The 23,368-nt window shown below is 44.6% G+C and overlaps 2 protein-coding genes and 1 long non-coding RNA gene across 13 annotated transcripts in view; 1 reads left to right on the top strand and 2 right to left on the bottom strand.

Annotated features, from left to right (window-relative positions):
* LOC309535247 (uricase-like) overlaps nt 1–14,516 on the top strand; it is a 37,092-nt gene extending 22,576 nt beyond the window's left edge. Inside the window, exons 2-8 of the mRNA XM_082228093.1 lie at nt 7,331–7,549; nt 8,541–8,657; nt 8,900–8,978; nt 9,311–9,500; nt 10,303–10,426; nt 11,862–11,945; nt 13,400–14,516. Of these exons, the coding sequence (XP_082084219.1) occupies nt 7,331–7,549; nt 8,541–8,657; nt 8,900–8,978; nt 9,311–9,500; nt 10,303–10,426; nt 11,862–11,945; nt 13,400–13,546 (960 nt within the window). The 3' untranslated portion in view covers nt 13,547–14,516. The remainder of the gene's footprint in view (nt 1–7,330; nt 7,550–8,540; nt 8,658–8,899; nt 8,979–9,310; nt 9,501–10,302; nt 10,427–11,861; nt 11,946–13,399) is intronic.
* A 383-nt stretch (nt 14,517–14,899) lies between these two features.
* On the bottom strand, nt 14,900–18,851 carry LOC309535250. The gene is made up of 2 exons (XR_014221150.1): nt 16,774–18,851; nt 14,900–15,038 (listed from the first exon to the last, which is right to left on the bottom strand). It is a non-coding gene; the product is annotated as an uncharacterized lncRNA (long non-coding RNA).
* A 2,955-nt stretch (nt 18,852–21,806) lies between these two features.
* Nucleotides 21,807–23,368, bottom strand: part of SAMD13 (sterile alpha motif domain containing 13) — a 28,001-nt gene continuing 26,439 nt past the window's right edge. For all 11 annotated transcript variants that reach the window (XM_082228098.1, XM_082228097.1, XM_082228099.1 and 8 more), the window contains one exon: nt 21,807–22,010. In XM_082228098.1, coding sequence (XP_082084224.1) covers nt 21,867–22,010 — 144 coding nt within the window. In that variant the 3' untranslated portion in view covers nt 21,807–21,866. The remainder of the gene's footprint in view (nt 22,011–23,368) is intronic.

Genomic DNA, 23,368 nt, shown 5'->3' on the forward strand with positions numbered 1-23,368 from the left:
TTGTGCCTGCCATCTTTCCCAGCATCAGGGTCTTTTCCAGGGAGTCTTCTCTTCTCATGAGGTGGCCAAAGTCTTGGAGCCTCAGCTTCAGGATCTGTCCTTCCAGTGAGCACTCAGGGCTGATTTCCTTAAGAATGGATGTGTTTGATCTTCTTGCAGTCCATGGGACTCTCAAGAGTCTCCTCCAGCACTAACAACAACAACAACATAGTGAGACCCGTGACAAATTTAACATTCAACATTGGCCAAGCAGACCAAACTGAGTACAGTACTTTAAATAAAAAAGCCAGTGCCACTTATAGCTTATTAACCAGTTATCTGAGTTGTAACTAATGTTAAAGAGTTGGAAGAGAGGTGGTCTTGTTGATCCACTGCAAGTCATTCTGAGATCAACTGGGCAACCCCGTTTCCCTATCCCTGATTTAGAGCATAGAAGCAGAAAGGGAAAAGCAAAAATGCATTGAAAATTATTTTATTTATTTCCATTAATAACCCGACTTTCACCCTAGGAGCTGGGAATCTTAGCCACATCTGTTTATCCTTGCACAAGCCCTGTGAGGAAGACATGGCTGAGAGATAGTGAACAGCCTCCAAGGTCACTCAGTAAGCTTTGTACCTGACAGAGGGGTGCGGGTGGTGCTGTGGTCTAACCCACTGAGTCTCCTGAGCTTGCTGATCATAAGGTCAGAAGTTTGAATCCCTGTGATGGAGTGAGCTCCCGTTGCTCTGTCCCAGCTCCTGCTAACCTAGCAGTTTGAAAGCATACCAGCGTCAGTAGATAAATAGGTACCACTGCTGCGGGAAGGTAAATGGCATTTCTATGTGCTCTGGCTTTCGTCATGGTGTCCTGTTGCTCCAGAAGCTGTTTAGTCATGCTGGCCAGATGACCTGGAAAGCTGTCTGAAGACAAACGCTGGCTCCCTTGGCCTGAAAGCAGGGATGAGCACCGCACCCCATAGTCAGATTCGACTGGACCTAACTGTCCAGGGGTCCTTTACCTTTTTACCCTTTTTGTGCTCACAAAGTAGTCAGTGTGACACGTTTTATTAAACCACCTTATTTTATTTTATTTTTAAAAAGCATGTTTGCTTTTGAAATTCCTAGAGCTCACCTTCCAGTAGAGTTAATTCTGTGTTTGCACACAGAACAAAGCATGGCTGACTGTGCTAGGAAGTTGGCAATCTCTTCAGTCTGAGACTCCTGGAAAGAAAAACAAACATTAGCATATCAAGGCGTCATTGCTGACAATAGTGCACATAACATGGGTGACAGGACCTCATGGTGTTGCTGGAGAGCCCAATCCATCCTTTGATATCTCATTATTTCGATATTCAACGCTCGATGACTCGTATTTGAATGTGCAAACTCATTCTACCAAAAGGCACTGTAGTTTTGGGGGTGTGAGGTAATATGTGAGTTCTGCGTTGGATCACACGTAGTTGCTGCCACTTAGCATTGAGTGATAGATTTGGGTGCGTGAATCAGCCTAGAGTTTTCAGCCGTGATTGCAAGCAACACTGAGCCAAAGATCTTGGATGAACAAGCCCGGTTGCATAAGGTATGCAACCCCTTTTGCAGACGCTTCAGTGTTCCCCTTTTGGGAGAACCAGGATAAAGCCCATAACCTTAGCTTCCCATTACATGAAAAGCCAGAAACTATGGTTCCTGTCTTCCAAAAAGCCAGGATACAAAGCCATATGGTTTAGAGGCTGCTTAATGTCCTGGCTTGGTTGGAAGACATTGAACATACTTTCCAGTCGAGTGCAGCTTTCTCCCAACTGAAGTGTTTGAGGACTGGGACATTTGCAGGAAAACCAAAATGCTTGTTTACAAAGCTATTGTTCTACCAACTTTACTGTATGCTTGTGAAACATGGACCACTTATAAATGCCAACTCCTCAAAACATTCCATCAACTGTGTCTCTGAAAAATTGTACATATCACTTGGGAAGACAGGCGAACTAATGCCAGTGTATAGGAAGAAGCAAAGATCACCAGTGTCAAAGCAGTGATTCTTCAACATCAACTTCGTTGGACTGGTCACGTTGTTTGGATGCCTGATTATTGTCTTCCAAAGCAGCTACTCTATTCCAAACTTAAGAACGGAAAGTGTAATGCTGGTGGACAACAAAAGAGGTTTAAAGATGCTCTCGAGGCAAATATTTAAAAATGTAGTATAAACACCAGCAACTGGGAATCACTGGCCTGTGAGTGCTCCAGTTGGAGAATAGCCGCTATAATAGGCGTCATGGACTTTGAAGAAGCACAAACTCAGGACAAAAGGGAGAAATGAGCTAAGAGAAAGGGATGCTTGGCAAACCCTCCCATGATCAACTCCTGCCCAGAAACCTATGTCCCCACTGTGGAAGGATGTGCGGATCCAGAATTGGCCTCCACAGTCATTTACGGACTCACTGTTAAGACCATATTCATGTGAGACAATCTTATTTGGCTATGAGTGATCTCTGAAGAAGAAGACTTCTCAATCTGCATGTAATGAGAAGCTATGTGCTGAATCCTGGCTTGTTCAGCTGCTCAGACAAATTGAGAAGCAAAGTGGCTACAATGGAGCCCCAGCAAGGATTTTTGGCTGACCACCGTATGCAAATGTGTTTCTGTTTCACCTCCTACTTTTGCAGCGAAAAAGTTTTATATGGTTTTATATTTGAGATCTCAACCACATATTGTAATGGTATTGTACTAAGTCCCTTGTAGGACCTGCTGATGCACCAACAGACAAATGCTAGGAGATTCATCTTGAGAGAAGTGAGAGGTCATTCTGTTTCAGGCTAATTTTTCTTCACACCTGCTTTTAAGTCTTTGTTGTAATGCATTTGGAAGGCTTGATTATACGGTATGATGGCCACATGTCAGTTTCATGCATTTCAAATGGTTGCTATATGTGTATTTTAATAGTTATTATGGAGGTGATGTGTCGGCAGGTTTTGCACCTGCTATTCTGGGAAGATCCTATTCTGCATAAGGCTATTGTGTGCTAGTTCTGAAAATAGCTCTGAGAAGCTTCGAGAAATAAGTGAATGAATGAATGAAGAATCTCAGGTGCATGAAAAGAAAGCTGAGAAGCAGCCCAGTGGATTTCTATTGCCAGTGAGTTCTATAGGTAGACCCAACTGTGGAAAAGGCTCTTCACCCACACTTTACATACACCCTGATGGTAAATATGGCATTTCATGCTAAAGGATAATTAATCCAAATATGATTTTGAGCTTGAGCTTAGTGAAGGCTAGCAAGGAATCAAACCACCATTTTTGTTGGTTGTTATAAATACAGGATATGCCTTCCTTCCTTCCTTCCTTCCTTCCTTCCTTCCTTCCTTCCTTCCTTCCTTATATAAAAGCATTTATAAACTGCACAATCTGTAAGCGGTGCACAACATAAAAAGACAATATCATCATGCCGAATGTTGCTGACCTGTAGAAAAGGCTCTATGAACGGAAAGCAGAGATGTTGTAGGTGCCATTGTTATCCATGAAAATCTTTCACTAAAAACAAATGGAAAAAATGAAAACACAATATAAAGACGGTAAAGTATAGGCACATATAAAAATTTATTAAAACAGGAATTAGGGGGATTCAAATACATAAAGCGGGGACTGGAGAAGACATGGGCCAGGGATATGTCTTTACATGATGTCTGAAGCAATTGATGGTTGCAGCTTCGCAAAGGGGGGAGGGAAGGGCATTTCATAGTAAACGGGCAAGAGACCATTGTTGGCTGAGTGCCCTTTGACATTCTGTAGGGTGTGGTGCTACAAGTAGAATTTCCCCAGCTGACTTCCATGAACCCCACCTCCTTCAGTTTTAAGTGGTACAGGCCAATCATAGATTTACAACAAGAACGGGGAACCTCAGACCCAGAGCCTAAATGTGACCCTCCAGGTTCCTGCAACTGGCCCTCAGAAGTCTTCCGCAGGCCACACACCCTTCCATCACACCCCTCAAACGGCCATGCTTTGCACCCTCCTAGACTGTTTTTCTTCTGCTGGAACATGTCCTTGGACCCAGATGAACTGGAAAGTGTGGCATATATTTTGTATACCAATCATGTTTCTTGCTGACTTAGATGGGGGATAGAGAGGGATGGACAAGTGTGTGGAAACTAGATTACCGTACAAAAGTAACATTCACCTTAGTCGCTGTGCCTACTTTTCCTGCCACTGGCATGTGGTCCTGGAAACCTACCCAGGAATCTGGCCCCCGGGATGAAAAAGGTTCCTCGTCCATGAATTACAACCTCCATGAGAATTTGGCTGCTGTCACAGGGGAGAGTTGTAACATTTAATGTCACTTCAGAGGCTGCATCCCAAGAAATCCAGCTTACTTGAAGGTGAGGTGTCAGCCCCGTCCAGCCTCCTCGGGAGGTAAGTCGCCTCTGGGAAGCTGCTAAACCGGCAGGTGAGGCGCAATGTAATTTTCAAAGAGAAACCTGTAGTACAAGAGATGATGATTCTTGCCTGGAGACCTTTATGCGCATCGTCAGCACTTTATAAGAAACTCGGCTGACATATATAGGACTTAACGACAAAGCTAAAGGAGCTCTCGTGTAACCTCTTCAGAGTGTGCCACCAACAAATGCAGCTACTCATGTAAACAAAACACACATTTACACATACAGTCATACCTCGGGTTACAGATGCTTCAGGTTGCGCATTTTCGGGTTGCGCACCACACCGAACCCGGAAGTACCGGAACTGGTTACTTCCAGGTTTTGGTGCTTGCGCATGCGCAGAAGCTCTAAATCGTGGTTTGTGCATGCGCAGAAGCACCGAATCACACCTGTGCATGCGCAGACACGGCGCTGTGGGTTGTGAATACTGCAGGTTGTGAACATGCCTCCTGCACGGATGACGTTCGCAACCCGAGCGTCCACTGTATTGTGTAAAACTTCACTAAGATGGGTAATTAAATTAAGTTAGGCAGAAGTGTTCAATACTGATGCGCAGGGTTTCTGATTTTATTGGAGTGTATACACAGTGGGAAAGGAAGGCATCTATAAAACATAAAGCAGGCTTTTATTTTATTTTTCCCTAGTTGGTTATCTTAGTAATAGCATCGCTTTATATTTCAGGTTATAAATAGGCACAAGTTACACCCTGTTTCTCTCGGCAGAGGGAAGATCCAGCTTTCTTTTGGAAGGAGATCACTGGAGGCAAAGGTCACAACCTGCACATGGCTTCCCCTCAAGCACCCTGGGAACTGTACTTTAAGGGTTCTGGGAATTGTAGTTCTGTGAGGGTGTAAACTACAGTTCCCTCCCAACAATGTTTACGGAGCCCAAACACAAATCTCTACCTCTTCTTCTGCTTCCCACTCAAAAATGGTGGCCTGCTGGGTCTTTCATTTCTTTTTGCAGGTAGCCATAGAGTGCATCGTCCTTAGCTGAGGGGTGGAGATGTTTGCCCCCTTCAGAAGACTTAGGGAAAGTCCAGCCAGAAATCTCCCTGACAAAAGATTTCCTGGCAGCTTTACTAGCAACTATTCAACGGGTCTCCAGTTGTAGTTCTGATGCCATCCACCCATCCTCTCCTGTCTAAATTCCTCTAACAGTGGAGGTAGAATATAGCTATCGTGGCAAGTTGATGGCCTTGTCGTCCATTAATTTGCCTCTAAAGTCACTCACTAAAGTAAGATAACTCCAGTGCTCATGAGGATGAAGCAACTTTTCAAGTGACAAAAATTAAAAATTGTTCTAATAAAGCAGAAGTGTGTTTAAAATGAGCCTAAATTCACATCAGTAAAGAATCTCCAAGCGGTCCATTGTTTATTCTTGGTAATCAGAAGATAATAACAATATATTTCATCTAAACTTCTTGGATTATTTAATTTGATCCATTCATTTGATTTTTAATCCTATCCTAGAGACTCAGGGTAATCTCTAATCGGTACACTTTAGTTGTTTGCTTGGGCTACAAACAAACTAAATCAAATATTTCCTCTGGGTGAAGGTAAATTCATTCAAGGCTTCAAGAGAAATTTTATATTATGGAGGTTTGTGGAAAAATAATTTTCCCTCAGGAATTTCTCATCAAGGAAAAAAAAGGATCCCAAAAAATCCCCATTGAACTTTCCCAGCATTCTCTTTGTCAATAGATGCAAAAACAATGAGTAATGAAAATCTCCCTTTGAAATGCTCCTGTCAAACAAGATCTGACATTTTAAAGAGTTGTTGAAAAGAAAGAAAGGGCTCCGTTTTTGCATGAGGTTGATGCTTCATGTCACTCCTCAACATTTGATGCTGCGGGTTGTTTTTTTTAAAACTATGATTCTGCCTGGAGGCCAGGCAACATTCAGTTGTGCAAAAATGTATTAGGAGGCAAGCTACCTTTGTGCATAGATCATTAATGCATTAACTGTGTTGTTGTGTCTGATGCTTATCTCTTTGAGCATTGCAGCTGAAAAACAATTAACAACTGAAAGAAAAGCATTAATAGCGATGACGGACAGTGGAAAAATGACTTATGGAAATTTGATTCTTATCACTGATAGATGTTCCACTCCTTCGTGGGCATTTGATTTAGGAAAAGTTACTATATCACTTTCATCTGGATGTAGCTTTCGTGTGGTTTTTTTGGGGGGTAGGTTGTCTCATCAAGAAACAAGTTCAGTGAGGTGCTATAAACACGGTGAGCCACTCTTTCCCAGGGAGCTGACCTACTAAGAATATTCAGGAAACCTTTATGCATTGAGTAGTTTTCCTGCACTGCCATATGCCTAACTCAAGGTGCAAGACAGATGAGAGTAAATTCTGAATGTGTAGATAAAGTGCACTCAAGGTGGCGACATACAGAACACTATGCTATAGATGTCTATAGATCTGGTGCATTTTGCATGCAAGGTAAAGGTAAAGGGACCCCTGACCGACTCTGGGGTTGCGACGCTCATCTCGCTTTACTGGCCGAGGGAGCCGGCGTACAGCTTCCGGGTCATGTGGCCAGCATGGCTAAGCCACTTCTGGCAAATGAGCAGCGCATGGAAACGCCATTTACCTTCCCGCCAGAGTGGTACCTACTTATCTACTTGCACTTTTGACGTGCTTTCGAACTGCTAGGTTGGCAGGAGCAGGGACCGAGCAACGGGAGCTCACCCTGTTGTGGGGATTCGAACCCCCGACCTTCCGATCGGCAAGTACTAGGCTCTGTGGTTTAACCCACAGCGCCACCCGCATCCCATGCAAACATTCATGTTAAAGCAATATGATAATTCTAACCAGGTTTGGATACACATGAAGGCATTTGTACCAACCAACACATCCTCAGACTTCTAGCCCTGACTTATTCTGTGCAAAATTGCTTTTCTCCTCCCATTACAGAATAAGGATGTGGAATATGTGAATTCTGAATATGGGAAGAACGCAGTGAGACTGCTGTACATTAGACGAGAGGGCACGACTCACTGCATCAAAGAACTGGAAGTCTCTGTGCATATAAGGCTGAACACCGTCAACGAATTCTTGAATTCTGACAACAGTCAAGTGATCCCCACAGACACCATAAAGAATACAATCCAAGCTTTGGCCAAATGCCGAGGGGTATGTTTTGCAAAGCACTCTTCCAACCGTTTTTTATTTAATCTTTGTGTAGCTATATATTGTCTTAATGAATTGCATTTTTATGAATTGCATTCCTATTGCAAAATCAGTCCTCGGGCAAAAATAATAATGAGAGTCTGTGACAATTCAAAGAGCAAGGAACAGAGAGAGAGAGATTTGGCCACAGATGGATCGTATCATGTGATACAGACCCATCTGTGGCCAAATCTCTTTCTCTTTCCTTTCCTTTTTGGTATTATATAGAGCTAGGAGTGTCAGCCAACAACGACTGGCAGATTTATCTGGATGCAAAGGTAAATGCAGACACCTTTCCAAAGGGAAAGAACAACAAAATTCTTAAGAAAAGCTTTTTCCAAAGAGGAAACACAAGATTGCTAGTATAATTGTGGGAAGTGTGCAGTCTTACAAGCCTTTCAGTCGATGAAGCTTGGCACAGCTATTACTCATGTACAGCAGGGATAGCGAAGCTGTGGTCCTCCAGATTTGTTGGCTCCAAATCCCATCAGCCCCAGCCAGCATGGTCCATGGTCAGGGATGATGGGAACTGTAGTCCAGCAGTTTCCACTAAGCTTCCACTGAGTGGAAGCATCTTGCACAAGCCAGAAGAGATCTATTTCACAGAATCATAGACTTAGATGGAAGGGAACATGAAGGTCATCAATGCAGGAATCTTCTGCCGAATGTCATGAGCTAACCCAGGGATTTGTTTTGTCTTTAATTTTTGCTAGCAGTTGGAAGAATCACAGGTCTCCTTATTCCAGAGTATTACGGGCAATTGGCTCAATAAAGACATTTATTTTATAAACTATACATTTCATAATGCCTGCTTGACTGCTTCACCCATTTAATCAAGAGGTTTGCAATGACATGAACATATTGCAATAAAATAAAATAAAATACAGTGTCGTCTCTCGATATTTATCTAAGGGCAGAAACTGATGGTGTCTGACGACCCTGTTTGTCTTACTAGATCAGAACAATAGAGGAGTTTGGCCTTGACATCTGTGAACACTTCCTTACATCGTTTTGCCACGTGATATACTGCAATGCCTTCATCCAAGAAGTACCATGGCAACGCCTAGAAAAGGTATACTGAGCTTATACACCCCACCCACCTGACTCCCTGCACACAGGGGGGAACAACTGAAAAATGGGGTTGTCAGAAGGAGGGAGGGAGGGGCGACCAAATGTGGGCAGGGTTCATAGGGCACTGAATCACCTTAACAGTTATAAGACTCCCCCCCCTCCCAAACCAGCTCTATTACTTCCCCATTTGTTTTAAAATCGCCTACATTTCTTTGCACATTTTCCATATTCTTCAATCTCTAGGATGGTGTCCCCCACGTCCATGCTTTTCTCTATAGCTCAGAGGGGGTTCGGTTTTGTGAAGTGGAACGGACTCTGGAAGGTAAGACATGAAATTTCATTCTTTTGACAGAAACCCTCAGAAACGTAACACCTTTTATTATTCTCTGTTGGAGAGAAGTAGGAGCAGTCAAGGCCACTGATGCATTTGTGGGTGTTAGAAAGAGAGGTGGGATTTCTCGTGTTTCTGTTTACCTTGCCCCGGAAGGCAAGAGAAATACGGTACCCATACTGAGCCCCCACTCGATTGCCCTGTTAAAAAGTGCTTTTTAATTTATCCGCATATATCAATTTTCTCATTTTAAAGTATTTCATTGTAAAAAGAACTGACTTTTTCTCTCTTCCATTCTCTCTCTCTCTCTCTCTCTCTTGCAGGTAGTCCGATTGTTTTTTCTGGCATTAAGGATCTGAAGCTTATGAAAACAACGCAGTCTGGCTTTCAAGGCTTCTTCAAGGATAAATACACCACACTTCCAGAAAGAAGAGATCGAGTGCTCTCAATAGAAACACTGGTCAAGTGGTGTTATGGAGAAGGCGCAGACTGTCTTGACTACGACTGCATATGGTACTGTAAAAAACAAACCCACCCAACCCCATTTTTGTCTATCAGCGCATGAAATTTGTCCACAGTGGAAGAGATGGCTGATATTGAGTATGATTACAGCCCTCTGATGGATGAAAAAAAGGAAATATTTTGATCAGAAATATCCAAATTGGGGAAGGGCGTGTGTGCTGTCAATTTGCAGTGGAAACAAGCTCCTGTTTCCTCACAGTGAGAAGTGAAGTTACAGGGAACCAGGTAGAGGGCCTTCTCAGTAGTGAGCCCTCCCACCAGCTGTCAAGGAGATAAGAAACTACCGGTATATAACCTTTAGAGGACACCTGAGGGCAGCCCTGTATAGGGAAGTTTTTAATGTTCAAAGTTTTATTATGTTTCTGTATATGCTGGAAGCCGTCTACAGTGGCTGGGGAAGCGCAGCCAGATGGAGGGAGTATTATTAATTGGGGGGAATATTTATTTTGCTTCTGTCTCACTCTTACTCCACTGATCAGATGCACCCATGTGTCCCTTTAGCAGTGTCGCAGCATCACACAGTCCCAGACCATTCTCTGGGCATCACCTGTGCCAAGCTTAATGTGACCACATGGAAAGCCCTTCATTCCTAGACACACACCCACACACATTGGAACACTCTCTCTCTCTCTCTCCTTTTCCTGACTGCACTGTTAAAATTCATGAACTGACCCCTAACAAGGGACAGAGCTAAGCAAGCTGAACACAGGACATTAGCCTTGCAAGTTCACACATGAGCTGAATTATGGAGAGAGTACAGATTTGATTCTAATGGCTACACATTGCTTTGAAGGAGAACTGCCCACGAGTGTGCCCTCGATGCCTTTGCTGGGCCGCCTGAAACAGGCCACTACTCGCCATCTTACCAGAAGACGGTCAACTGCATCCAGACCTACATCTTGGATAGACTCCCCCAGGTCAGTCTCGTCGTATCTCTTTGTCCTCATGACATGCGATATGCTTCAAATAACTGTAGTCTTACAAAACCGAGGTTTACATCAAAAGCACAAATCCAATCCATTTCGGACACCCGTGACTCACACTTGAGGGGCAATGTACGGATCATCGTGTAAGCTTATATTTTGCTTTCTCTCGGGCTATTATAAATAGAAGGTGGGTAGATAAAGAAATTAAAAACATAGGAATCTGCCTTACACCAAGCCAGTATTGTCTACAAGGACTGGCAGGGTGGCTGTCTAGGATTTCAGACAGCGTTCTCTCCTGGCTTTACCTGCAGTTGCTAAGGATGGAATCTGGAAATTCTGGCTTCAGGGAGATGTGTTTTCTAGCCCTGCTACTTCAGATCCGGTATGACTGGAGATGCCCAGGATGTAAACTCATGTGTGTGTGTGTGTCTGTCTGTCTGTTCTATATGGAGTGCACAGGGCTTTCTACCACTCAGCAATAACCCCTCTCCATATTCCCGCTGTTAGGGAATGACGAAACAAATGTATGGTTCTCCGTGTGAAAACAGTACCTTTTTTTGGTACTTGTAAACCCAACACGTGATGTGACATGACCATGCAGTGCCTTGCTCTGCTCTTGTAGCCAAGGGCCATGATGCATAGTAAAGCTAAAAGGTAAAGGACCCCTGGGCAGTTAAGTCCAGTCAAAGGCGACTATGGGGTTGCGGCGCTCATCTCACTTTCAGGCCGAGAGAGCCGGCGTTTGTCCACAGACAGCTTTCTGGGTCATGTGGCCAGCATGACTAAACCACTTCTGGTGCAATGGAACACCGTGATGGAAACCAGAGCGCACAGAAACGCCGTTTACCTTCCCACCACAGCAGTACCTATTTATCTACTTGCACTGGCGTGCTTTAAAACTGCTAGGTTGGTAGGAGCTGGGACAGAGCAATGGGAGCTTATCCTGTCACGGGGATTCGAACTGCCAAACTTCTGATCGGCAAGTCAAAGAGGCTCAGTGGTTTAGACCACAGTGCCACCCGTGTCCCATGCAGATGCATAGTTTAGACAGGGAGACATAGCTGTTATGCATTGTTTACAACACTATGAATGCCTGTGGCCCACAACCTCAATTCAAATCCCTTTTGTGTAATCAATCTGTTCAGATTTCTGGCAAAAGCAATTTGTTCCACTTGCAGCCTGCTGGGCAGGGAGGAAAAGGGTGAGTGAGACAGGAGGAGAGAGAAGGGTGTGTCGGGAAGAAAGATCTGACTCTGCCTACCAATGACTTCAGCCCCTCTCACAGGCTGGCCATGACATACCTGGCTCCCATTACCTCAGACTTCTGCTCTCACTGCCAAGAACAGGGAAGGAGACTTGAGTGAATGCAGTTGTAGTGCACAGGGTCATCCTGTGGTCTAATATGCGTATGTTTTTATGCTTTCAGATTGAGGAAGTGGAAGTGATCATGTCCAACATCCACTATTCTGTGGCGGATCTAGAAAAATTGGGACTGTGCAATGACAAGGAGGTGAGGAAATGTGTTTTTCTTCTTTTCAGGATAAATTGCTGTGGAGCTGTATGGGAGTGAGGTGGGGCAAGGAAGGATAATTTAACAGAGTCTTCGAGCATATCCGCCCTGGAGATTGAAGCCATTTACAAAGACATTCCCTCTCCACAAAGAGAGGAAAGGCTGGGCTTGGGGATCTCCAACGGAGCATTCTTAGAAACTTAGGAAGCTGCCTTATAAGAAGTCAGATCATTGGTCCAACGAGCTCAGTATTGTCCTCAGTGATTGGCAGCTGCTCTCCTGGGTTTTCAGAAGGGGAACATTCCCCATTCCACCTGGAGATGCTGAGAATTGAACCTGGGACCCTCTGTACATAAGGCAGATGCTCTACCCCTGAGCTATGGCATGATAGCTGTGACTTACTGGGAGAGGAAGGGGCAAGGTGGTGTACAAACGTACCTCCAGCAGTGGTCCTGTTTGTGTTTGCACCACACCAAGCTCCCCACCCCCACCCCCTCTTCCTCCTAGTCAGCAAAAGCAACACCAGTAGCTGGTCAGGTGAGCGCCTCCACCTGTCAGGCTTGAGGAATTCTCTCCCTCCCTTGAAAATTTCAAGGAGCAGGGAGGAAACATGAAAGGTTTTGCTTATGCTTTTATTCAGTCCTCACGGTGAGAGACAAAGAATCCAAACATCCCTCAAGGATGGAGTTGCTCACTCTGGGCTCCTCCCCCTCCCCTCTCCTGGCAACAGCATCCGACTCTACGGTGGCCCCCCGTGAACAAATGCCTCTGCGTCCCTGCGTTGAGAGCCAGTGTGGTGTAGTGGTTAAGAGCGGTAGATTCGTAATCTGGGGAACCGGGTTCGCGTCTCCGTTCCTCCACATGCAGCTGCTGGGTGACCTTGGGCTAGTCACACTTCTCTGAAGTCTCTCAGCCTCATTCACCTCACAGAGTGTTGGTTGTGGGGGAGGAAGGGAAAGGAGAATGTTAGCCGCTTTGAGACTCCTTAAAAGGGAGCGAAAGGCGGGATATCAAATCCAAACTCTTCTTCTTCTTCTTCCCATTGCTCTTGCACTCTTAACGAATGTTGAATTTTAGGGGTGGTGGTGGTTCATCGATGCTGTCCAGAGACGTTTCAGCTGGCTGCTCTGCCTCCCCTTGTTCCTCTTCAAACACCTCATAACTCATCTGTTCGCCTGTCTCTGATCTGCTATCTCCTTCCAAGTTCGGCTGTAATTCAATACTGTATCCCCCTTCTCTGGAAGCTACAGGAGAAGGGGAAGTGATCTTCACCACTCCTGCTCCTCTTCAGTCCAGTCCCTGACACCACCCCACCAACCACTAATGGTTGTTATTAGTAGAAGCAATTTCTTTGCTGAAAACTCCTATGAACATGTGGTGTATAGACTCTCAAGCCAGTAGTAGGTACCCCTGCTGGAGGCAAACCCATTAACACTATTGTCTTCCATGTACAGATCTTGACACCTCAGGATACACCCTTTGGGGCTTGTGCATCTACGCTGCGCAGGAAGAAGGACTGCCCAGGGACATACCAGCAACGCCCCGTCGCATGTAAACCTCGTTACTCCGTTGGATTTAAATCCTGCATTGGGATGAACTAAGCAGCCGGCGGCTTCCTAGATCATCACATCCGGCAAAATTGATCTCCTACCAGCTTGCTTAATTTACTCCACACTTTCCATAGCTTTGTGTGTGTACACACGATTGACATTTTCAAGGTGGCCTAAAGGAAACTGAATGCTGAAACCACTATGATTTTCTTTTTTGCTTCTTTTGAAAATCAAATCAAATCAAAACAAAAATTTTCAAAGCAGCCCCCTAGAGTTCAAGGAATTTTCAGGCCTCCCATATGAATTAGACAATCTGGGCCTATTTCACAGGTGGAAAGCCTGCCGGTAGATACTTCAAAGCAGTAACTATTAAGATATTCTTTTTTTCTTTATATTAACAAGACAAGTGCAAGCTTACATACCAGATCCCTTGACTTCCAATGGTGCCACATGAGACTAAGTGGCACTAACAGAAGATTTGGACCTCTTTCCCCCAACTTAGCAGTTTGCATTCACCATATAAATTTAGCCCATAAACGCGGCAAATAAAGCAAAAACACTGCATCCGACATATATCACTTAGTTTGGCCATAGAAGTATCAATGTCAGCATTGACTAATTGATGCAGTCATGTAACATGTTGTGTCCCCTACTGCTGTATTTTGCTCCTCTGATACACAAAGCCTGGGACATGTGTGAGTAGGAAAATAACTATGTCTATTTATATAATCGTAAGACATGCTTGAGCTACCTTTATAGAGTCATGTAGATCTTTAATAATCCTCAGTCTTCGGGTTTCTTCTCCTAATAGTGCTTTGATTTCTGAGCAAGCAGATTGCACGCATGGGGAAAGGAGTAGTCAAAGAACGCTTACCCTGGTCAGCGGCAGACTTTGGCAATGTGGTACCCAAAGAGAGGACCAAATTTGCTCCCCCCCCCCATATTTATTATTTCACAATAATTCCTTCTGGTTCAGTTTACCCATGTATTTGCCCTTATAAAAATTGGTTTTAAAACATTATTATTATTATTATTTTGTGCCCTCTTGGCTTGGCACCCTGGGGGGGCAGATGCACCAGCCTAAATCTAGCGCTGCCCTGATGTTACTACCTCAGCAGCCATTGTTGTGGTCCTTCAAGGAGGCAAGTTTCTCCTGCTTTTGCTACGAGTCAAGCTTTATGAAAAACTTGATGGTTGCTTTGCAGCCTTGGACATTTCCGATGTGTGGGAAAATTTGACATAGTGGTGGAAAAAGTTTGAAAACAGCCTTGGCTCCCACCCGCAAAAAAAGTATAGTGGGACTGTACGCTTGTCCTGCCTTGGGAATACTATACCTAGAGATGGATTTCTTCACATCACGTGGTGTTACTTACCTTTATGTTAGCCAAAAGTTGACTAAGTAATTTGGACTTCAGCATTTTTTTATTCTTTGTCCCATCCTGTCTTCCATGCAGAAAGCTGCTTGCTAACACTTGAGGGAGTTGTAGATTTCCTGTTTCTTTAAGTATTATGCCTTCATGGGTTGTAAGGTTTCGATATGTATCTCTATTATGGGTGAATAAAGAGCAACAACGAAACAGTTTGAATCTGTTTATTGAACAAAACATGAAACTTTGTTGGTGTCAAAATATAAAAACTTATATTATTATACCTTACTTTGGACCCGTGTATTTCATTACAAGATGAACTTTAACAGGGAGAAATGTAAAGTATTGCACTTGGGCAAAAAAAATGAGAGGCACAAATACAAGATGGGTGACACCTGGCTTGAGAGCAGTACATGTGAAAAGGATCTAGGAGTCTTGTTTGACCACAAACTTGACATGAGCCAACAGTGTGACGCGGCAGCTAAAAAAGCCAATGCAATTCTGGGCTGCCTCAATAGGAGTATAGCATCTAGATCAAGGGAAGCAATAGTGCCACTGTATTCTGCTCTGGTCAGACCTCACCTGGAGTACTGTGTCCAGTTCTGGGCACCACAGTTCAAGAAGGACACTGACAAACTGGAACGTGTCCAGAGGAGGGCAACCAAAATGGTCAAAGGCCTGGAAACGAAGCCTTATGAGGAACGGCTAAGTGAGCTGGGCATGTTTAGCCTGGAGAAGAGGAGGTTAAGGGGTGATATGATAGCCATGTTCAAATATATAAAAGGATGTCATATAGAGGAGGGAGAAAGGTTGTTTTCTGCTGCTCCAGAGAAGCGGACACGGAGCAATGGATGCAAACTACAAGAAAGAAGATTCCACCTAAACATTAGGAAGAACTTCCTGACAGTAAGAGCTGTTCGACAGTGGAATTTGCTGCCAAGGAGTGTGGAATTTGTTGCCAAGGAGTGTGGAATTTGCTGCCAAGGAGTTAGACCACAGCGTCACCCATGTCTCTAGTCCTAGAGGTACTACAGTCTAGCCTGGCCCCCATGTCTTTGGATCAGTCCCTTCTACTTAGGGAGTTTACTTCAGAGGTGACTAACCTGTGGTCCTGCAAGTGCTGGTGGATGTCCAACTCCCACCAGCCCAAGCCAAGCATGACCAACGTCAGGAAAGGTGGATAGCTCAGTTGGTAGAGCATGAGACTCTTAATTTCATGGCCATGAGTTCGAGCCCCGCTTTGGATGAAAGATTCCTACGTTGCAGGGGATTGGATTAGGTGACCCCTGCGGTCCCTTCCAACTCTACAATTCCATATTTCTATAACAACTGGAACGCCAGTGGTTCCCCACCCCTGACTGACTGCAGCTGGCGATGGTTTTGCCACATCCTTTCCTTATGTATGTATGTAAATATAACTCTGAAGGGTAAAGGGTAAAGGGACCCCTGACCATTAGGGTCCAGTTGCAGACAACTCTGGGGTTGCAGCGCTCATCTCGCTTTACTGGCCGAGGGAGCCGGCATACAGCTTCCGGGTCATGTGGCCAGCATGGCTAAGCTGCTTCTGGCGAACCAGAGCAACACATGGAAATTCAGTTTACCTTCCTGCTGGAGCAGTACCTATTTATCTACTTGCACTTTGACGTGTTTTCAAACTGCTGGGTTGGCAGGAGCAGGGACTGAGCAACGGTAGCTCACCCCGTCATGGGGATTCAAACCGCCGACCTTCTGATCAGCAAGCCCTAGGCTCAGTGGTTTAGACCACAGCACCACCCACATCCCACTAACTCTGAAGGGCAAGACGGTGTTATTAGTACAAGTCACCATGACAGCAATATGAGTTCGAGACCATTTACTTCAACGGAAGGAAGTGCACTTAATAGAATGCAGGGTGGCAGGCATTATATTTACCAATGACAAAGTGAGGCGATGGGATTCAACTTAATACAAGTTAAGCTGGTGCCATTCATTCCTTTGAACTCCGCCCTTTTGAGAGGCACACACCCCAACTCCAGCCTCAAATGAAAGCCCTCTACGCACGTACTCTCTCACACAGATACTATTAATAATAATGAGGGCATTACTTAACCACCGTGTAGTGTTTTTAAATGATCAAAGAAGTTCGCGTGCCCTGTATTATTGCAATCCTTGCAACAACCCTGTAAGTCAGTATAATTATCCCCCCATTTTACAGACGTCAGTGGGTGGGCAGGTGCTGAGGCTGATAGAAAGTAGCTTGCTTAAGGCCAGGGCTGAGGTGAGAATCAAGCCTGGGGCTCTCTGATCTTAGGCCCTGTACTGCATCAGCTCCTATCATCGTGTTGTGCATTTTACGAGTCATAATAGCATTCCGATTCCAAATTTGTCACCCGACTCTTCCATGACCAGCAAATGGAATCCAAGATAGGCACAGGCTTGGTTCTCAGTGACACCCATTGAATTGTGTGGCCTTGAGTTAACTGAGCAGCAGTCTGGGTTACACGTCTACGAGGGGCAAAAGCCTACAACTTCTCACTTCAGTCTCCGGGGTTACCAAGAGCTTGAACCAGTCCAAGGCCCCCAACATCGTATGCTGACCCAAGAACTGCACATGTGGTTTTCGAAGTCCGTGTGCACATAAGAACACTTCCTGTTGAACTGAATCTGTGGCAGCCAAGACACAGCCCTGGTGCTCCTATCAACCTTACTCTGTATGCTAATAGCAAAGTCGTTATCCAAGCGTGGGTCCTTATGTACTCAAAGCAGTACTGTTGCAGGGCCAGCCTCAGGTGAGCTACCAATAAAGGAGACCAACACAGTGCAATGGGATCGAATCAGGCCACAACTTTATTGGCTACAGATGAAGAGGTTTGGCGTAGGCATTGGGTAAGCATTTCTATCCGGGCTGACCTGAGGGAAGCCTGATTGTTCCCTCAAGCCCAGCTCTGCGCGCCAGCCTGCCATTGGCCAATTCGGCAGGCTGACGCAGAGCAGGATTTCAAGCTGAAGCTCGCGCTTCAGCAAGGATCAGACCCTGACACCCAGCCCTGCATCGTCGGCAGGAGGAGAGGCGCTGGCCGTCCCGCAAAGCTGCCGCGCCCCTAAAAGGGGGTAAGCGGACTTTGCACACAAGAGGAAGGCATCAGCCGGCTTAGGGAAACCCCAAGGTTTGCAGAGCGACCCAAAATTAAGAGCCATAAAGGGAACTTCCTCCCCAAACATCCCAATGAAGACCAAATAGGCTCAGCGGGTACAAAACACTGCCTGATTTTTGCGGGTGGGGAGATAAACAAGGTTAGGGTTACCCGCATCCTGGAACAAGGCCCGTGTTCCACGCTGCGGCATTTTGTTGCAGTCCCACTTATGTATCCTAACCCTTAGCTTATATACCGGTTAATCAAAAATAAATAAATCTCTAAGCGGTTTACACAAAATGGTAAATTCATTTTAAAAATAGCAGTGAAAACCACCTTTAAAACAGTAAGCATATGGATGAAAATCAACAGGAAAAAACAGAAGAAGGTACATAATAAAATCACATGTCTGGGCAGGTTTGCCTGAAATAGGCATCAAAAACTGTACAATGAAGGTATCTGTGGAATATATCAACACAAGTACCTGCTGCTATCTAAGGGGAAACGCCAGACACATGGTACTTTCTCTCTCTGTGCTGGTGTTATGCAAACACAAATCTGTAATGGAGTAGACTTGCCATATGTCTGGAAAATTTCAGACATGTATGGAAATCAGATGCCTAAAATGCTGTCGGAGTTGGGCAGTCGCCATCCAGATGTGCTTGGCAGCGATTGCCCTGCGGTGTCAGTGTCCTGCGACGGGAAAGCCAGTGGGTCTCCTCCACCAGGGGTGGTGGTTATTCATAAAACCCTCCTGCAGTTCGGGGCAGAAAAAACTTCTGCATTTTCTGTCTTCCTCCTTGAAATCTACAGCCCCCTCCTGCAACGGAATGAGTGCAGCCGGAAGGGACACAAGAGCTGGAGCTGAACATCAATAAAATTCAATCCCATTCTTGAAATGTGGTTTGCTCGTTCCAAAGGGAACCTTTTAAACTCTGGAAATGTGACGCAGTGCTGCTATGTAGCATGTGGCAACCGATTAATTAACTTATAAAAGATGCAGCAACACCCTTAATCAATCAGCGAGGAACATGTCATATCTGAATTGCTCCATCTCAGCCAGGCACGTTTCTGCAATTCATCAAAGTACGGTAGACATCCAAATGTCAACCGCCCTCCTGCCTTTATGTTGTATGGACACTCCTGAAGAAACAGGAATAGATAAATTACTGATATGGTGCTGCAATTACAAATCTATTCACCTCCCTTGTGAATGAATTGGAATACATTTCGGAATGATGCAATTTTGCTCAAAGTCTTAGGCTGAGTGGAATCTTCCAATCATTGCATCTGCGCATTTCAGCTTGCTAGATAGAATGGTACCCCCTTCCCCTACCCTACACATTGTTCTGGGAGTTTTCTTGACACACACACACCCCTGCCAATTTCCAGGACGGGCATGGAAGGAGGGAGGAAGGCCCTGTTGGGCAAGGAGAAGTTCATCTATAGGGCTTCTGCTGGTGGGGCACGTTGGGTGAATCCCTTCAGTTACCTCAAGCAGCAGAGTTGTTTGAGAGCCATTGTCTCATAGGCAGTACTAGACTAGAACCAATGGATAGATTCTGCCCCCCACTACACAAAAACAAAACCAGAAATCCATTGCCCTCCTCAGTTCATAAAAAAAGGTAAAGGGACCCCTGACCATTAGGGTCCAGTTGCAGACGACTCTGGGGTTGCAGCGCTCATCTCGCTTTACTGGCTGAGAGAGCTGGCATACAGCTTCCGGGTCATGTGTCCAGCATGACTAAGCCGCTTCTGGCGAACCAGAGCAGCACACGGAAGCGCCGTTTACCTTCCTGCCGGAGCGGTACCTATTTAGCTACTTGCACTTTGAGGTGCTTTCGAACTGCTAGGTTGGCAGGAGAAGGGACCGAGCAACAGGAGCTCACCCCATCATGGGGATTCGAACTGCCAACCTTCTGATCAGCAAGCCCTAGGCTCTGTGGTTTAACCCACAGTGCCACCCACAGTTCATAGCTCTGCGCAATTTGAATGCTGGCAACTGTAAGCAGTTGGGGCTTCAGGTAATACTCTGAAGGTCCTCAATGATTCATTGATCAAACTTTTTGGGAAATCTGCATGATGGATCAAGATGCAGCACTTTCACTTTTTTGTTGTTATCGGGAGTTCCTATGCTAAGTAGAAGAAATCCCAATATGGATTTCACAGAAGCGGAAGTTTCTCCCAACATGGAAGAACAGCAGATAGAAAATCTTCATTTGCTGAAGTGAGGTTGGTTGCAGTTCTGAAAGTTGCCGTATTAAGGTTTCTTTCAATATGGAGCCAGGGATTGTGGTGGTTCACAATGAGAGATAAACACTTTGAAATAAAAGAAAGCTCAACACCAAACTGAATCAAAACACAAGCAACATCTTTGTTGACTTAACAAGTCTGCAGTTAAAATAAGGAACTGATCAAAACAGATTGAACTACAGTGTTGTCCTTCAACAGAAATTCACAATAGTAAGACAGCATCCTTTTGCTTTTCGGAAATAGAGGTGTTCAGCTCATAAATCCAGTCATGTTGCCAAATTATTATTTTTTTACAGCACCATCAGAATACAATATTTAAAAATATGAAAGAGATGTCGCTTTTAACACTTTCCCAGCAGAACTGTTAATAAGTTATAAATTAGAACAAGAACAAAACAAAGTATGTCTTACAGAGCAACACAAACCGTTGTTATTTCTTTTGGGGGAAAAACCCCTGCTTTTCACAAAACATCTTTTAAAATTCAAAGAACATTAGCACAAACGAGAAACAACAGAGGAAATTTTACAACCCAGTTTCACCTCTGTGCAGCTGCTTCTGCTCTCAAAAGGTGCTAGGCTACTGGTATGCACAGCGTTAAACATTACAATATGCTATGAACAAACCTTAATAAGGTCAAAAATAGGACCCCTCTGCAAAAAAAGGGTGATTTTGGCAAATTTGGAACCTCTTGCTAGTGTTACAAAGGAGCTGTGACTCTAAAAAGAAATGTCAACTTCTGCTGATCCACACCCTCCCGATCCACTTTCAAATCCGAGCACAATCCATTGTGAAATAATTTTGTGCAAGCACCACTTAAGCAAGAGGGAATTGTGCAACAGCACTACTGAGGTTCAGTGGCTATGTTTTGATGCCACAGCAAACTAGAGCTTAACAGGAGCCCAAGCATCAAACTTTCTCCAACCCTCTCCTGTTCTGGTGCAGCCACAAGGCGTTGGAAAGCTTATTCTTCCATTTTTTTCACAGCAGCCTATTGCATACTCCTGGGAAACTGTGGTTAATCTTAACTATGGTTGGATCAAGCTGGCACAAACCATAGTCAACATTAACCAAAGTTTGTCAGCTGGGAAAACAGAACAGGCTGTGGTTAAAGCAAAGGTAGAAGATTCCCAGCTTCTTCTTGTGGGAGCACTAGAGAAGAAGGAAGCGTAGAAGCTCGAGGTTCACCTAGGATTGCTCCATCCCTCTAAGCTATGCCCAATGAGTCGCGTGCAAGAGATATTTATGGTGAATAGCATCCTTACCTTTCAAACAGTAATTCTAAGAATCAAGTGTTTTTTGTCTAGCTTTCACATTAACAAGTACCTTTCTGTTTTTACTTACCTTTTATCTCACTGAAGAAAAACTATTGAGCTGGTCGTATACTTGATGGAACAGTGAGAAACTCATCCCTCCCATCAGTTCAATAACCACCATACAGCATATTGCTAAAGCTATCCAATAGGATATATCTATAAATATATATTTATATATATTTATATCAGTGCCATTTTGGTTTAAACTCTTTATGTACACATACAGTCTTTTTTTTTTTTTACAAAGTTCCATCAACAAGAAACCAAAGTTGCTTATTTATTCTGAATACCAGAGACACAACATGGTCCCCATCTGACAGTCCACTATAGGGAAGTGTTCTTGAGATGCTGTGTCTGTAGAGGCTTTACGTGATATTCATAGATCTTCAGTGCAGGTCCCAGTTTTAATGAAAGTCCAGTTAGCACATCATTCCTCGTCATCAACAGTAAAGATTTCCCATCAATTTCCTAAGGGTGGAAATCAATAAATATGTCAGACAATTTATGAAAGCAAGAGGGTGTCAAAAACCTCAAGAAAGTAATGAACCCAGGAACTGGAACAGCTTGCAGAGTCATCACCAGGTGCCCAGGTCTGTACTGTGGCCAAAGGGGCCAGCATGGTCTTCATATCCAGAAAATGCTACTTCCCTTTCCTCTGAAGAGGCTAGGTCAGGCTTCCTCAAACTCGGCCCTCTAGATGTTTTGAGACTACAATTCCCATCATCCCTGACCACTGGTCCTGCTAGCTAGGGATCATTGGAGTTTCAGGCCAAAAACACCTGGAGGGCCGAGTTTGAGGAAGCCTGGGCTAGGTCTAAACCAAGACTAAGGTTCCATGCCAGCCAGAGGAATTATGTGAGAATGAGTGTGGTCCCTGAGAAACAGTTCCACTTCCTGTCCAAATACGTCCAGGTCATTCCTGGGCTTACGTCACACTGAGGAACCATCATGGGTCTGGTGGTTCTCAGAGAGGACCAGAAAGTGTAAAGTAAGGCAGAAATCAAATAAAGGAAGAGCTTCCTGTGAGTGGGCAATTCATGTTTAACAGTAGCTTCTGGTCTTTCACCTGCCAGCTTCTTTCTTTTGGTATAGTCTGCCTTAGTGGATGGGAACTCCAAGAAAACACAAAACCTTCCACTGGTCTCCAACCACCATTCTCCCTCACATTCCACACAACTCCCCCAAAGTCCTCACCCCCCCCATTCTTATATGCCCATTTCCTGAAAGCTCCTTTCTGGTAGCTTTTTTAATAAAAAATATTCTTGTCTCTTGTGCACCTCCAGTTGGTGTAGAAGCAGCTCTAGTGAACTGGGAGCAGGTGATGCCACATACAGGAAACCTGGATTGACCCAAATTTACTCTTATGGTGCAGCAGCTGTCAGAAAGCAGCCAAACACGTGACCATTAAGGGCAGTTATTGGATTGGGTAGTTTTCTTACCTGCCTCAAACCTCAAACTGCCACGGCGTCTTTACTTACAACACTTACCCCTGGTGAGCCTGCATAGTATATAAGTATAGGGGCAGTGTTATGAGCAAGAACCATATATAAGTGCTTTTTTAAAAAAATGAGGTTGCAATACTCATATCTTGGTGAAAGTGTGGTCTCTGTGCAAGCACAAAATGGCTGCCGTGGGCAGTCAAAAACCAGTGAGGGTACTGGATACCAGTGAGTACTGTCACACCAAAAGCTGTTGCACCAAAAAGCTGTGTGTATAGCTTGTTTGAGGAAGGCACACCACAGGATTCTGTGTGGAGTGGCAGTACAGTGGTGCCTCGCAAGACGAAAAGAATTCGTTCCGCGAGTCTTTTCGTCTTGCAATGTTTT

This window comes from Podarcis vaucheri (assembly GCF_965113315.1).
Source record: "Podarcis vaucheri genome assembly, chromosome: 6".
Classification (NCBI taxonomy): Eukaryota; Metazoa; Chordata; class Lepidosauria; order Squamata; family Lacertidae; genus Podarcis; species Podarcis vaucheri.